This window comes from Orycteropus afer, unplaced genomic scaffold, assembly GCF_000298275.1.
Source record: "Orycteropus afer afer isolate SDZICR_OR568_19922 unplaced genomic scaffold, OryAfe1.0 scaffold00005, whole genome shotgun sequence".
Taxonomy (NCBI): Eukaryota; Metazoa; Chordata; class Mammalia; order Tubulidentata; family Orycteropodidae; genus Orycteropus; species Orycteropus afer.
The window spans coordinates 19,514,882-19,527,490 of NW_006921592.1; the positions used below are offsets into that span (position 1 = coordinate 19,514,882).

Consider the following 12,609-nt stretch of genomic DNA (forward strand, 5'->3'; position numbering starts at 1 on the left):
AAAAAAAAAAAAAGAGTATTAGGGACCCAAGACCATACTGAGAACTGCTGCTCAAATGATAAAAAGCCAAGCATTTTATCACAAGATACAACTTCACAACCACTAGGATGGCTATAATCAAAAGGATAGATAACAAGTATTGTCTGAAGATGTAGGAAAATCAGAATCTTCATACAATGCTGGTGGGAATATAATATAGAACAGTCACTTTGGAAAATGACTTGGCTATTCCTTCAAAAAAAGTTATAACACAGAGCTACCACATGGCCCAGCAATTTTACTTGTAGGTATATACCCAAGAGAAATACAATGTCCACACAAAAACTTGTTCACAGCAGTATCATTCATAATAGCCAAAAAGTATTAACAACCCAAATGCTGTCAACTGAAGAACTGAGAAATAAAATGTGGTGTTATCCATACAAAGGAATTTTATTTGGCAATAAAAAGTAAGTACCAATGCATGCTACAACACAGATGAACCCTGAAAGCATTATACCACGTGAAAGCAGCCAGTCACTATACTTTTGTATTATTCTATTTATATTAAATGTCTACAACAGACAAGTCTATAATGACAGAAAACAGATTAACAGATGTCTAAGGCTAAGAGGTGTGCTTGCAGAAAAATGGTGGGTGACTACGAAAAGGTATAGAATTTCTTTGTGAGTTGATGTAGTGTTTCAAAGACGATCAAAATGCTGGATGCACAGCTCTGTGAATGTACTAACGAACAGTACATTGTGCACTTTAAAAAGATGAGTAGTATGGTATGCAAATTTTATTTCAATAAAGCTCTTCAAAAAAAAAAAAAAGTCAAACAATCTGTTAATAAAAATGGTTAAACAGGAAGTTTTTCAGCAATAACATGAGAACAAAGCAAGTAAGAAAAAAACACTGATTTTGCAACATTTTTTTTCTCCTTAGATATACCTTACAATACCTATCTCCTGGTTAAGATGCTTTCCAACAGAAATAACAGCCATATATATAATTTTAAAATTTCAAGTTAACTATACGAAAAAGGTCAAGTTCATTTTAATATATTACTATCATATAAAAAATACCCCAGAATGTAAACATCTAAAAATTATTATTCACCTTGTTTTTATGTACAGTTTTCAGAATGTGTGTATTTTAAACTTATAGCACATCTCATTCCAGTCTGTTGTCAATAGGTGCCACTGAATCATCTCCAACTCACAGCAACCCTATGTACAACAAAATGAAACACTGCCCAGTCCTGTACCATCCTCACCATTGTGGTCACCTTTGAGCTGTTTGTTGTAGCCACTGTATCGATCCATCTTGTTGAGGGTCATCTTCTTTTACATGGACCCTCAACTATAGCCTTCTCCAAGGATTGGTCCGTCCTGATAAAATGTCCAAAGTACAAGAGACGAAGTCTCACCATCCTCATTTCTAAGGAAAATTCTGGCTGCTTTTTTTTTTTTTTTAAATAACTTTCACTGTGGTGAAAACATATACAGCAAGATATCCACCAACATAATAACTTCCCCATTTACAGCTCAGGGACGTTGATGACGTTTTCCATGTTGTACCACCATTATTGATATCCTTCTCCAAGATATTCTACCACCATTAGCATAAACTCAACACCCCACTAATAGCTTCCCCCTTTCCTCCTCCCTCCTATTCCAGTAACCATTAATAATCTTTAGTGTGTGTGTGTATATGTATATGCAAATATATGTATGATTTATGGATTATATATATATCAAGTATACACACACACACTCCCTCCCCCAACCTATCTAGGAATTAGCCTCCCCTCCCATCCCTGGTAACCAACAAAGTTTCCTTCCATGTATAAACTTTTCCTTGACTTTTTACAGTAGTGGACTAATACAGTATTTATCCTTCTGTGACTGACTGATCTCACTTCAGCATACAGTCCTCCAAGTTCATCCACATTATGTGGCATTCTGCAGTTTCTACAGTATTCTTTAAGGCTACATACTACTGCATTGTGTGTATGTACCACAGTTTATCCATTCCTCAGTTGACAGGCACTTAGGTTGTTTCCATCTCTTTGCTATTGTGAATACTGCTGCAATGAACATTGATATGCATGTATCTGTTTGTGTCCTGCCTCTCACTTCTTTAGGATATATACATACCTAGTAATGGGATTGCTGGATCAAATGGTATTTCTTTTTCCAACTTTTTAAAGAATCGCCATACCCATTTCCACAGTGGTTGTATCATTTGACAGTTCCATCAGCAGTGTATGAGAGTCACAATCTCTCCACATACTCATTAGCGTTTGTTATTTTCTGTCTTGTTGAACTTTGCTATAATGCTGGGGTGAGATGGTATCTCATGGTTGTTTTGATTTGCATCTCTCTAATGGCAAATTATCACAAACATTTCTTCATGTGTTTGTTGGCTTCTTGAATCCCTTCTTTGGCAAAGTGTCTGGCTGGCTATACTGCTTCCAAGACAGATTTGATATGTTCATTCTTCTGGCACCATAATGTATTTAACATTCTTCACCAACGCTTAATTCAAAGTCATCAATTCTTCCTCAGTCTTCCCTAAGCACTGTCCCGCTTTCACATGCATATGAAGTATTTGAAAATTTCATGGCTTGGATCAGGCTTACCTTAGTCCTCCAAGTGTCATTTTCACTTTTTAACACTTTAAAGAGGTCTTGTGCAGCAGATATGCCCAATGCAACATGTCATCTGATTTCCTGTCTGTTGCTTCCACAGGTATTGATTCTGTACCCAAGTGAAATGAAACCCTTAACAATGTCAATCTTTTTTCAGTTTATCATGATACTTCTTACTGGTCCAGCTGTAAGGACAAATTTCAGACTAATTTCAAAGTAATATTTTATTTTAGGCACGTTTTAAGTGTTCAACAGCTGCACATGTCTGGTGGCACCAAAGTGGACAGTGAAGTTTTAGATTCATACTACACAGCGTATGTTAAATGATGTTTGTGATGATGACCCTGAGGCACTATAACTTCCTCTATCAAACCAACTGCCACTGAGTCGATTCCCACTCAGTGACCCTACAGGACAGAGCAGAATTACCCCGTAATGTTTCCAAGGCTGTACATCTTTATAGAAGCAGACTGCCTCATCACTGTCCCACGGTATAGCTGGGGGATTCAAACCATCAACCTTTTTGTTCGCAGCAGAATGCTTTAACCACTGCATCACCAGAGCTCCTCCTTTATGAAAGCTTCAATTAAATTCAAAACAGCTATTTCTAACATCTAAATGTGTTAATATTTTCTTGAAAGTTTCAAGTGACATTTTCTAAAGGTGAGATAAATCTTGCCTGAGTATTTCAGGTAACTGTACTTCAAAATCTTACAGTATAATCATAAAATCCGAAAACACTCCAGTTATATGGAAGGTGGCCTCAATTTTCTGTACCAGTATTAAACACGTGTAACATTCTTCTGGACATTATCTTGCTTATTTACACCTGAAGTCCTCAAAGCTGTTTCTGATAACTGAGTTAATATAAAACATAATTTCATACATAGGGATTTTGTGTCACTGTACTGCCTTAGGCATCTGACTGTTAACCAGAAGGCTGGAGGTTTGAACCCACCAGCCACTCCTCAGAAGGAAGGTTGGGCAATCTCTTCTGTAGGGATATCACTTGGGAAACCCAAGGAGGGGATGCTATGAGCCGGATCCGACTCAACGGCAGTGAGTTTAAATTATGAAAACAGCTATTAACAATATCACCTTGAAACATGTCTAGTGAAGTTTGTATTCTAAATCTCCTTAAGTAGAAATTTAACAGTTATTGACTTGAGTATCTGGGAAAGTAAGTTCCATTTTAGTGCAGAAAAGTATAAGCTTTAATATGAACCTCCAACAAATAATATTTATTAAATACCAACCATACATGATAATGTTTAAAATTATGATTTTGTTTCTGTCTGTTGATTACACACAAACAGAAACTAAAAAGAAAATATATACTACTTTAGCACCCCTTCAGTTTTTCATCTTACGCAGGAACTTTATGACAACTATTAGAACATAATCATACAAATATTATCTTGCTTACCTGCTTCCCCTCCCAAGATCAAGTATTTTCAGGACCAAATATTTCGCAATTTTTCACTGAAAATTTTTGTCAGTGAATTCTTAATGTGATTAATACTTGTTAGTAAAAAAACTTTTATGTGTGACAAATAGTTTAAATCAAACCCTTTTAAAGAAAATGTTAATTACAAAACTGAAGATCTTTTCTTGTGCTTCAAGTAGATTTTTATAATTAGACTAAAAACTGCTTTTCATAATTATATTTGCATTTTCCTATATGCATTTCCCTTAACAAAGCCCATACATATTTCAACCTGTCTTCAAGTCCTTGGTGCAGTATTGAGCTTCAATTTTTATGTTTTCTGCTAAAACAGAAAACAATTATCAGTTAAAAAAACCTGAGAAGGAAAAAAATGAAAAAAAAAAAAACCTGAACTTAGAATTCTAATTTTATCATCACAAAAAGTTAATCTTCCTCACAGATAAAAATTGACCTAAATGAGTTATTTAATTATAAAATACTGGCTTGCTTTCCTTCTAATTTTGAGCAGTGAAATGCTGAAAGCAGCCACACTGGTGGAAACCTGAAATAGGAATCCTAGAAAGACGACCTAGGGCTTCAAAGCATATTATGGATACCCATCCACCAGAATAGCTAAAATTAAAAAACACTGACAATGTCAAATGTTACCAGGAATGTGGAGCAACAGAAAACTCCCATACATCAATGGTGGGAATATAGAACATTACATACACTTTCCAAAAATGACAATTTTTTTTTAAATAAAATTAAGCAATCACCTGCCCCATGATCCAGTCAATTCCACTTCTAAGTATTAAGCCAAAAGAAATGGAAGCATTATGTCCACAAATACAAAAAGATCTGTACTAACTAAAAACAATCCAGATAATCTTCAACAGAGGAATGAATAAATTATGGTAAAATTACACAATGGAGAACTATATATTACCATACAAAACCCTACGATGGAAATGCAAAAGGAATTTCTAATACATAGCGAGGATAAATCTCAAAAAACATGCTAAGTTTAAAAAAAAAAAAAAAAAACTTTACCCAGAATACATATTACACAATCTCATTTATATAAAATTCTGCAACAGGCAAAACTAACTTGTTGTTGTTGTTGTTGTTAACTGGTTGATGGAGGGGAAAGTGACTGAACCAACTGGGAAAGAGAATGAGGGAGGTCTGTTCGGTAAGAATGCTCTACACATGGATAGAGATTTGGGTTACACAGGTGTATGCTTTTGTTCAAAAACTCATGGAATGGAACCTTTATGCATTTCACTACATGTCAAATTTACCTTAAAATATAAAATTTAAATGATAATGGGCCTTGGAGTGCTTTTTAAGGGTGAAATGTACAGGTACTTGCTTGGGAAAGCATCCAAAATATAAAATGGACATACACTAATACAGTAAAATGCTAACTATAGGTAATGAACATATGGGTGCTCACTGCACAATTCTTCCAACTTTTCCATATGCTAAGAAATACATAATGTTAAAGAAAATGTTTATAGGGGCATTGACAAGACCGAAAAAAAAAAAAAAACCTACAACGTGGTGACTCAGTGCTAAGTTTCAGCTGATGCTACACTCTACTGCTTCACAAAACATATCTTTTCAAAGTATATAAACCAATGTCCTAATCATTCACAATTCCTAGGGAAGCTTATTACAGATATGTATTTCAGGTCTTAATTGTTTCCTCTCATAAGCTTTTAGCGCGTTGCTTGAGATTTTTAGAAATCAATCCAGTAATTACGGATCAACAGTAAACTAAAACAATTTACTGTATTTCATTGAGATGCTTAATTAACTGCAAATTTTGTATTCCTGGACATACTTTAATCAATTACTGGCTGATTATTCTCCATTAGCTCCAATTTTTTCTTTTATGCAATGCAACTAACAACATGAGTAATGTCGCCATCGTTCCTCTATTATCAAACAAAAATTTACCCCAGATTAACAGCTAAAGGATGACAGATGTACTAAAAAGAAACCAGTTTTCAATGATTGAAAAGTCATTCACTTTTCTTCTTAAGGCTTACAACGTAATTTAAGATGAAAATTTAAATTCCATAGCTGGAAGCAATTCCTACGTCACAGTTTTGGATGTTAAGGTTGGAAGGTGGGGAAGATTTCAGCATTTAAAATGCAGAACTAAATGTACACGTGTTTCTCACACCAAAACCGATCATAATCCGGCAGGAAGGCAAAAAGAATAAGTCCCTCTCATGTATTTTTTTTTTTTTTTTTAATTCTTGAAACAAAACCGCTGCCTGGGCAAAAGCTAACCTTCGCCCCCGCCCAGCGTCCACCCCGCCCCAAGCCAAACAGTGGGTCCCTTTCCTTTGTGAGGAGCTAGAAAAGGCTGGGGGCGGGGAGTTAGAGGCGGCGGCTAGGGGTCGGTAGACGCCAGAGGAGAAGGAGGGCGCGGAAGGAAGCGGCGTCGGTGCGTGACACAAACAGGCCGCAGCCCTGCCACAAACCTCTGCGGAGTCCCAAGAAGCAAACCCACGAGCTTGGCTGTGATCTGATTTGGGATGAGGCCCAGGAAAATGGCCGAGGGCACTTCCCGGGTCAACCCTCTCCCAAGGCCCTCCAGAAGCGTCTTCGGTCGCGGGAACAGATCTTGCAGCCAGTCCTGCCGCCACTTCCACCCATGCCCAAGACCCAGGCGGCCCTCACCTGCTGAACGGAGCTGTTCTCGGGCACAGCGAACTCTTCCTTCTCCTTCGGGGTCTTTACAGTGACTTTCATGATCTTGGGTTCCGCTGAGGCAGCAGCCGCGGGGGCACTGGCACCTCCAGGCGCGGTGGCGCTATCCTGGGAACCCGGAGGGCCGCCGCTTTCACCACTCTCGGCCATGGCGGCAGTGACTCAGGAGAGCAGGGAGGGAGCAGGCGAGCGAGGGGAAGCCAAGAGACGCCACTGCCGACCTGCCCGGACAGCGGTAAATACGAGGTACGCCGCCTCGGTGGCAACGGGCGTAGGGCCACCCTAGCGGGCGAGAGGCCTCAGAACTCGATGTGGGCTTCGGGGCAGGCCCGAGTCGGGCGCTCGGCAGCCGCCGTATGTTCAGACGCTGCTGGTTCACAGCGACATCCGCAGCCGCCGCCGCTTCCTCCTCCCCGCCCCTCCCCCCACGTCCCTCCGCCAGCGCCGCGCAGGGCACGCCGGGTAACGCGGCTGGCGACAGCGCCGAGTCATTCCTGGTGGTCGCCGCTTAAAGCTCCAGCGGCTTTTCTTTTCTGTTCCCTCGCTATTACTCAAAATATAAAAGTGCCTAGAGTGTAAGACTAAAAGTAAAGTGGGATGGGATGGGTCAGTTTATTTTTCACCTCCACCAAATAATATAAACGCGGCTTTTGCGAGGCATCATAACGGCGCACGAAGATGATGTCACGATTAGCGAAATTACTAGAAAAGCCCACTGGGCGCTGTGGCCGGGAGTGCGCCTGCGTACTCGCTCCCCTGTTAGTTTCCCCACCCCCTTACCTCTTGGCCGACTAGGCAGTCGTCTACACTCGTTCCACGCCTGTTCTCCTTCCCTAGCTGTTGTGCGTACTTCGGTGGGAGGAGGGTGTGGTGATAAAATACCGGCAAAGTGTTTTGTTAACTTGCTTAATTTTTTACTATTTGGGAGACTTAAAATGTGTCATCTTACTGTACTCTGCTCAGGAGTCGGAAGATTAAGTTCACGGAGAAAAGCTCGTTAAAAAGGAAAGTGTAGTAAACGCCTGTAATCCCCCTGTGCAAACTGCGGAGTCATTGCCCAATGGCCAGGGCGTCCTACCCTTGGGTGAGCCCCATTGAGTCCCATTTGGTCAGGCGATCGTCAGGCCACCTGTACTGATAGAGTGGCCTCTGCTCCTGCTCTTGAGAAAATGATTCAACTAGTTAATCAAGAATTTATTGAGCATTTTCTGCAAGACTTTAATACTCTAATCCTGTATCCAGGAACTTACATAATTACTTCAATACGTAACAGAGCTTATGTCAAATATGTAATACAAATAATATGTCACTCCCCTACTTCAAAATTAGGAGCTCTTGTAGCATAGTGCCTAAGGCACCTGACTGCTAACCAGAAGGCTGGCGGTTCAAACCTGAAAGCCACTCCTTGGGAAGAAGATGGGGCAATCTACATCCGTATTGATATTGCTTCGGAAACCCAGGGAGGGGTCGCTGTGAGTCAGGTCTGCCTCAATGACACATAACAACAAAAACAACTACTCAAAATTAATTATAAGCTCCCTGTTGGCTGCAAAATAAAACCCCAATTTCTTAACTAGGAATTAAAAGCCATTCACAATCTAACTCCTGGTCTATATTTTCAAATTTCACTCCCATTACTCTCTGCAAATACACTCCATTTCAGCCAAACGTGTATTACCATCTCTAGAAGCATTTATACATTATATTTTTCTCACCTCTGATTATTACACTCCTGCCATGTAGTCCTTTATTGCCATCTCCTCTTTAAAACATTCGTTGAATAAAACCTTCCTTAAATCATTTCTCTTCTCTGACCTATGGTAATTATATACAATAAACTCTGAAAGCCAGAACTTGTGTAAGGCAGAAACCTGTCAGAGAAGGAAAACTCAAATATTTTCCAGTGAAAGAGAAGTGTGACTGCACACTGTCAAAGGCCGAAAACTTGTGAGACATGGGAAAACAAAGCAGTCCTCAATTCCGGCTCTCACAGATTTCAAATGTTGAAGGGTAAGATATTCAAAAGGTTTCTGAGCCATGGTGTTAAGGGAAAGGTGGTGGGGAGGTGTGTGTATTAATTTGCCATCTAAAATTTAAATCACTGGGTAGAATGCAAATACATTTAAAGCCACCACAAACTTTGAACAGAAGCTGCTAATAGGATCCCATAGTCTTTTGGTGCTGTGTCAGGCACTGCATAATAAACAAACAGAGAGAGGGCAAGGAGCAGTGTAAGAAAAGGAGCTGTGGCAAGCCTCTCTGACGAATACATCTATGGTTCTTATATTGGTCCAGTCTCACTATTTATTTTTTTACTTCTTATTTTGAAATAATTATAGACTAACCAGGAGTTTCAAAAATAGTACAAAGTCTGTGTATCCTTCACTCAGCTTCCCCCAATGGTGACATGTTAAACAACTGTTGTATAATAGTAAAATCAGGAAATTTGTCATGTTGATAGACTACAGACCTTCAATTTTCACCATATTTTTAAACCTGTACTTATGTGTCTGTGTGTGTGTGTGTGTGTGTTTCTTTGCAGTTTTATCTCATGTATAGATTTCTGTAACTATCGCCACAACCATGATATAGACTCTATATATAGTTGTTGGGGGGGGGGGCTTGAAAGCCCCAAAATTAAGGCACTTGGTCCTTGTAAAATGGTAGGGAGGCCTATGTCTGGGACTAGACTCCATCATAACTTCTACTTACTTCCCCAACAACCATTAACCTTTGTGCAGACTTAAGCATATAACTAAAGAAATGTTTATTTCTGTGGTAAAGCTAAGGAAGAATGTTGATGGAGCATTACTAAGGTGGTATTGACACAAAAGACTTAATCTGAAATCACCCGCAAGCATCCCTCAGGAAATATTCTAGGGAAGAAGCTATTTTAATAGAATGTTTTCAGAAAAGAAAGAGTTTACCCTTGTTATTCAAACCCCTTTTTAGTCACTTATTTCTGCAATTATGTAACCAGTCTAAAAAACCCACATATGCTCTGTAAGCCAATCAACACAAAAGTTCCCCTTCACATTGACCCACCCCTAGCTTCCCTAATCTGCAGACTGCCAATCAGAAAATTACAGTTTAGTACCTGATTTTACTGTATAAATGTGTCTGTTCATCCACAGCTCCTTGAAGCGCTTGGTTTCATTTGTGCAAATGGCATATATCCCTGGTTCAGACTGTTCTGAGCCTTCAATAAATCTCTTTGCTTTTATTTTAACAGGGTATGCATCCTTACTCTTAGACACTTAATGGTGTCAGATATGTGGGACTCAAAGATACATTACCTTTGGTGGCCCCTGGGACATCGAGGACCAAGGAGCTTCAGTACCAGGGTAGATCCCTTGGAATCTTCCATCTGTACAGATTCCTGGGAGTTGTCCTAGGTAAATAGCCACTCGAATCAAGCCCCACCATCTTGCATTGACTCTTTTAGAGAGTCAGTATTGGCCTTCTCTTGTACTTTAATTTTCAGTTCAAGCTCTGAATGTTTTGATGTGTCTGTTGCCAAATTTAATTTTGGTGAGGCACAATTCTCCCAGATCTAATAAGAGATTTGGGAAGAATCAAGGTTCAACACATTAAGTGGACTCACTTTTTCCTCTTGAGTACACATTCAGGATTCAGTGCACATGAATGTTTAATTGCACACTCAATTTACTACCATGAACAGTTCACTGTTTTAGTAAAATGGGGAACACCAGTTCTAAAGATTCAGCAGGGCCACCTTTGGGCACACAGGCTTCTCATATGAACAAACACTTTGTCCTACACACTTGCCTATTTTTACACATTTATGTATGTCATTACTAAAGACAGTTTAGAGAATCACTGGCTAATCTAGGGATATTTTGACATAAATTAATTTTTCTGTATACTAAATTAGAAAAGAAAGGCTCCCACGTTTGGCAGCCAAAATGAGATGCTTATTTTCATTGATACATAAGGGCCTCTAAAAGACACCAAGAAAATAAAACTCAAAATCAATAAAAAAAGAAAAAAAAAAAGGGACCAGGTTTGCTGGTCTGATAGACCCTGATGGAACCACTGAGACTATGACCCCTAGCTGCCCTTCAAGTCTGAACCTGAACCCACTCCTGTGGCTTCCAGCCAAACAAAAGACAGACATATGAGGTGAACATTTACATTAGGTAGGTACATTCCTTGGAGAGAAGAATTAAGGAAGAACAGAAGGGCTGTTTATGCACAGGGAGACAGCTCAGGAGGCAGGAGTGCATGGAGGGAAGGACACAGGGAAGAGGTAACTATTGGGGAGGAAGTGGGAGGGGAGCTGTTGCATTGTGATAAATTGTAGTCAATGTCATGAGACAAAGTGTATGTGAACTGCTATATGGAAAGTGAATTTGCTCTGTAAACTTTCAACCAAATCACAATTTTTTAAAAAAAGATTTCCTCACATAATCAATAAATACATTTAAAAAAAAAAAAAAAAGACAGAGACACCAAGGAAGCAGAATGACTTCCATGCAAGATATTCTCTGTCTTAGGTTGGGTTTAGAGAAGCAAAACCAGTAAAGCTTACGTATGTATATATATAGAGAGAGATTTATCTCAAGGAAATGCTCACACAGTTGTAGAGGCTGGTAAGTCCTAAGTCTGTGGGGTCAGACATCAGGCTTCTCCTAACTCAGTAAGTTGCAGGGGCTGACAAATCCAAAATCATCAGGTCACACAGCAGGCTGCTGGCTCACAAATCCAGGATTGGTAGGTAAGATGGCAGGCTGCTGGCTCATAGGCTGTGGAGGCTGACAAATCCAAGATCAGCAGGTAAGATGGCAGGCTGCTGGCTTGAGTCTAAAGAACTGGAGGTCAGATGATGAGAGCTGGATGCAAGACCCAGTGTGAGCAAAAAGCTAGAGTGCTTATCCAGAATGTCTATATACATTCAATGCAGACCACACCCCTGAGAAAACTCCCTTTCAACTGATTGGCTGCTCACAGCAGATCTCATCATGGAGGTGATAACATTATATCATATCTCATCGTGGGGATGACTACATCATTACACAACTGCCAAACCACATGGTAACTGTCAAACCAGAGAATCATGACCCAGCCAAGTTAACGCAGAACTTTAGCCATCACACTATCTCCAATTAATCTCTTTAAAAAGGAAATGGACTGTCAGGTGCCTACTCCCTACCTTCTGCCTCTTGTTCCCTTTACTCCATTGCTGGCTGCCACTCCTTTGTATTCTCTGCCTTCTTATTCTTCTGATGATAATTTAACTGAGCTCCCTTTCTTTCCTGCAAAATTGGCTGATAAACCTCTCTCTGAAATATCTTTTAAAATCCATCCTAATGTGGACACAGATGATCTTCCCTGTGTTACTTTTATTCCTTGGACATGCTCAGAATTGTATAACATGAAAGATTTTCTTCTTTGATAGTTTAGAAGGGATGAAACCAGGTCTTGTGTGGTTGTTATGGAGGAATCCCAGGGTTTTCAAGAATTTTATTTGACTTTTAGAAACCAAAGTTTCAACCTAATTCTTACCATCCTTGATAAATAAGCCTGGTTTTCTCTCTTATTGAGATGCTGGTTTGGAGTTCATATTTAAAAACTTATCAATGGAATATACTAAAAATCATTTAGAATTTCAGTGATGACTTTGAGAAAATGAGTTTCCATCTGAGGTCTCATTTGTGTCATCTTTTCTTTCCTTCAGGGAACTTTTTGTTTAATGCTCCAGTTTTTGTCAGAGTATCTAATTTCTCCTCAACTGAGACTCTGGAAAGTTAATAAGTTTATTTACTATTAATGTTGTTGTTGTTAGGTGCCATTGAGTTGG

General features: G+C 39.4%; 1 protein-coding gene across 1 annotated transcript in view; it reads right to left on the reverse strand.

The window, feature by feature from the left end:
• The window catches only part of UBQLN1 (ubiquilin 1), a 65,997-nt gene extending 59,059 nt beyond the window's left edge, over positions 1 to 6,938 (reverse strand). The window contains exon 1 of the mRNA XM_007938878.2: positions 6,759 to 6,938. Within this exon, the coding sequence (XP_007937069.1) occupies positions 6,759 to 6,938 (180 nt within the window). The remainder of the gene's footprint in view (positions 1 to 6,758) is intronic.
• Positions 6,939 to 12,609: the final 5,671 nt, after the last annotated feature.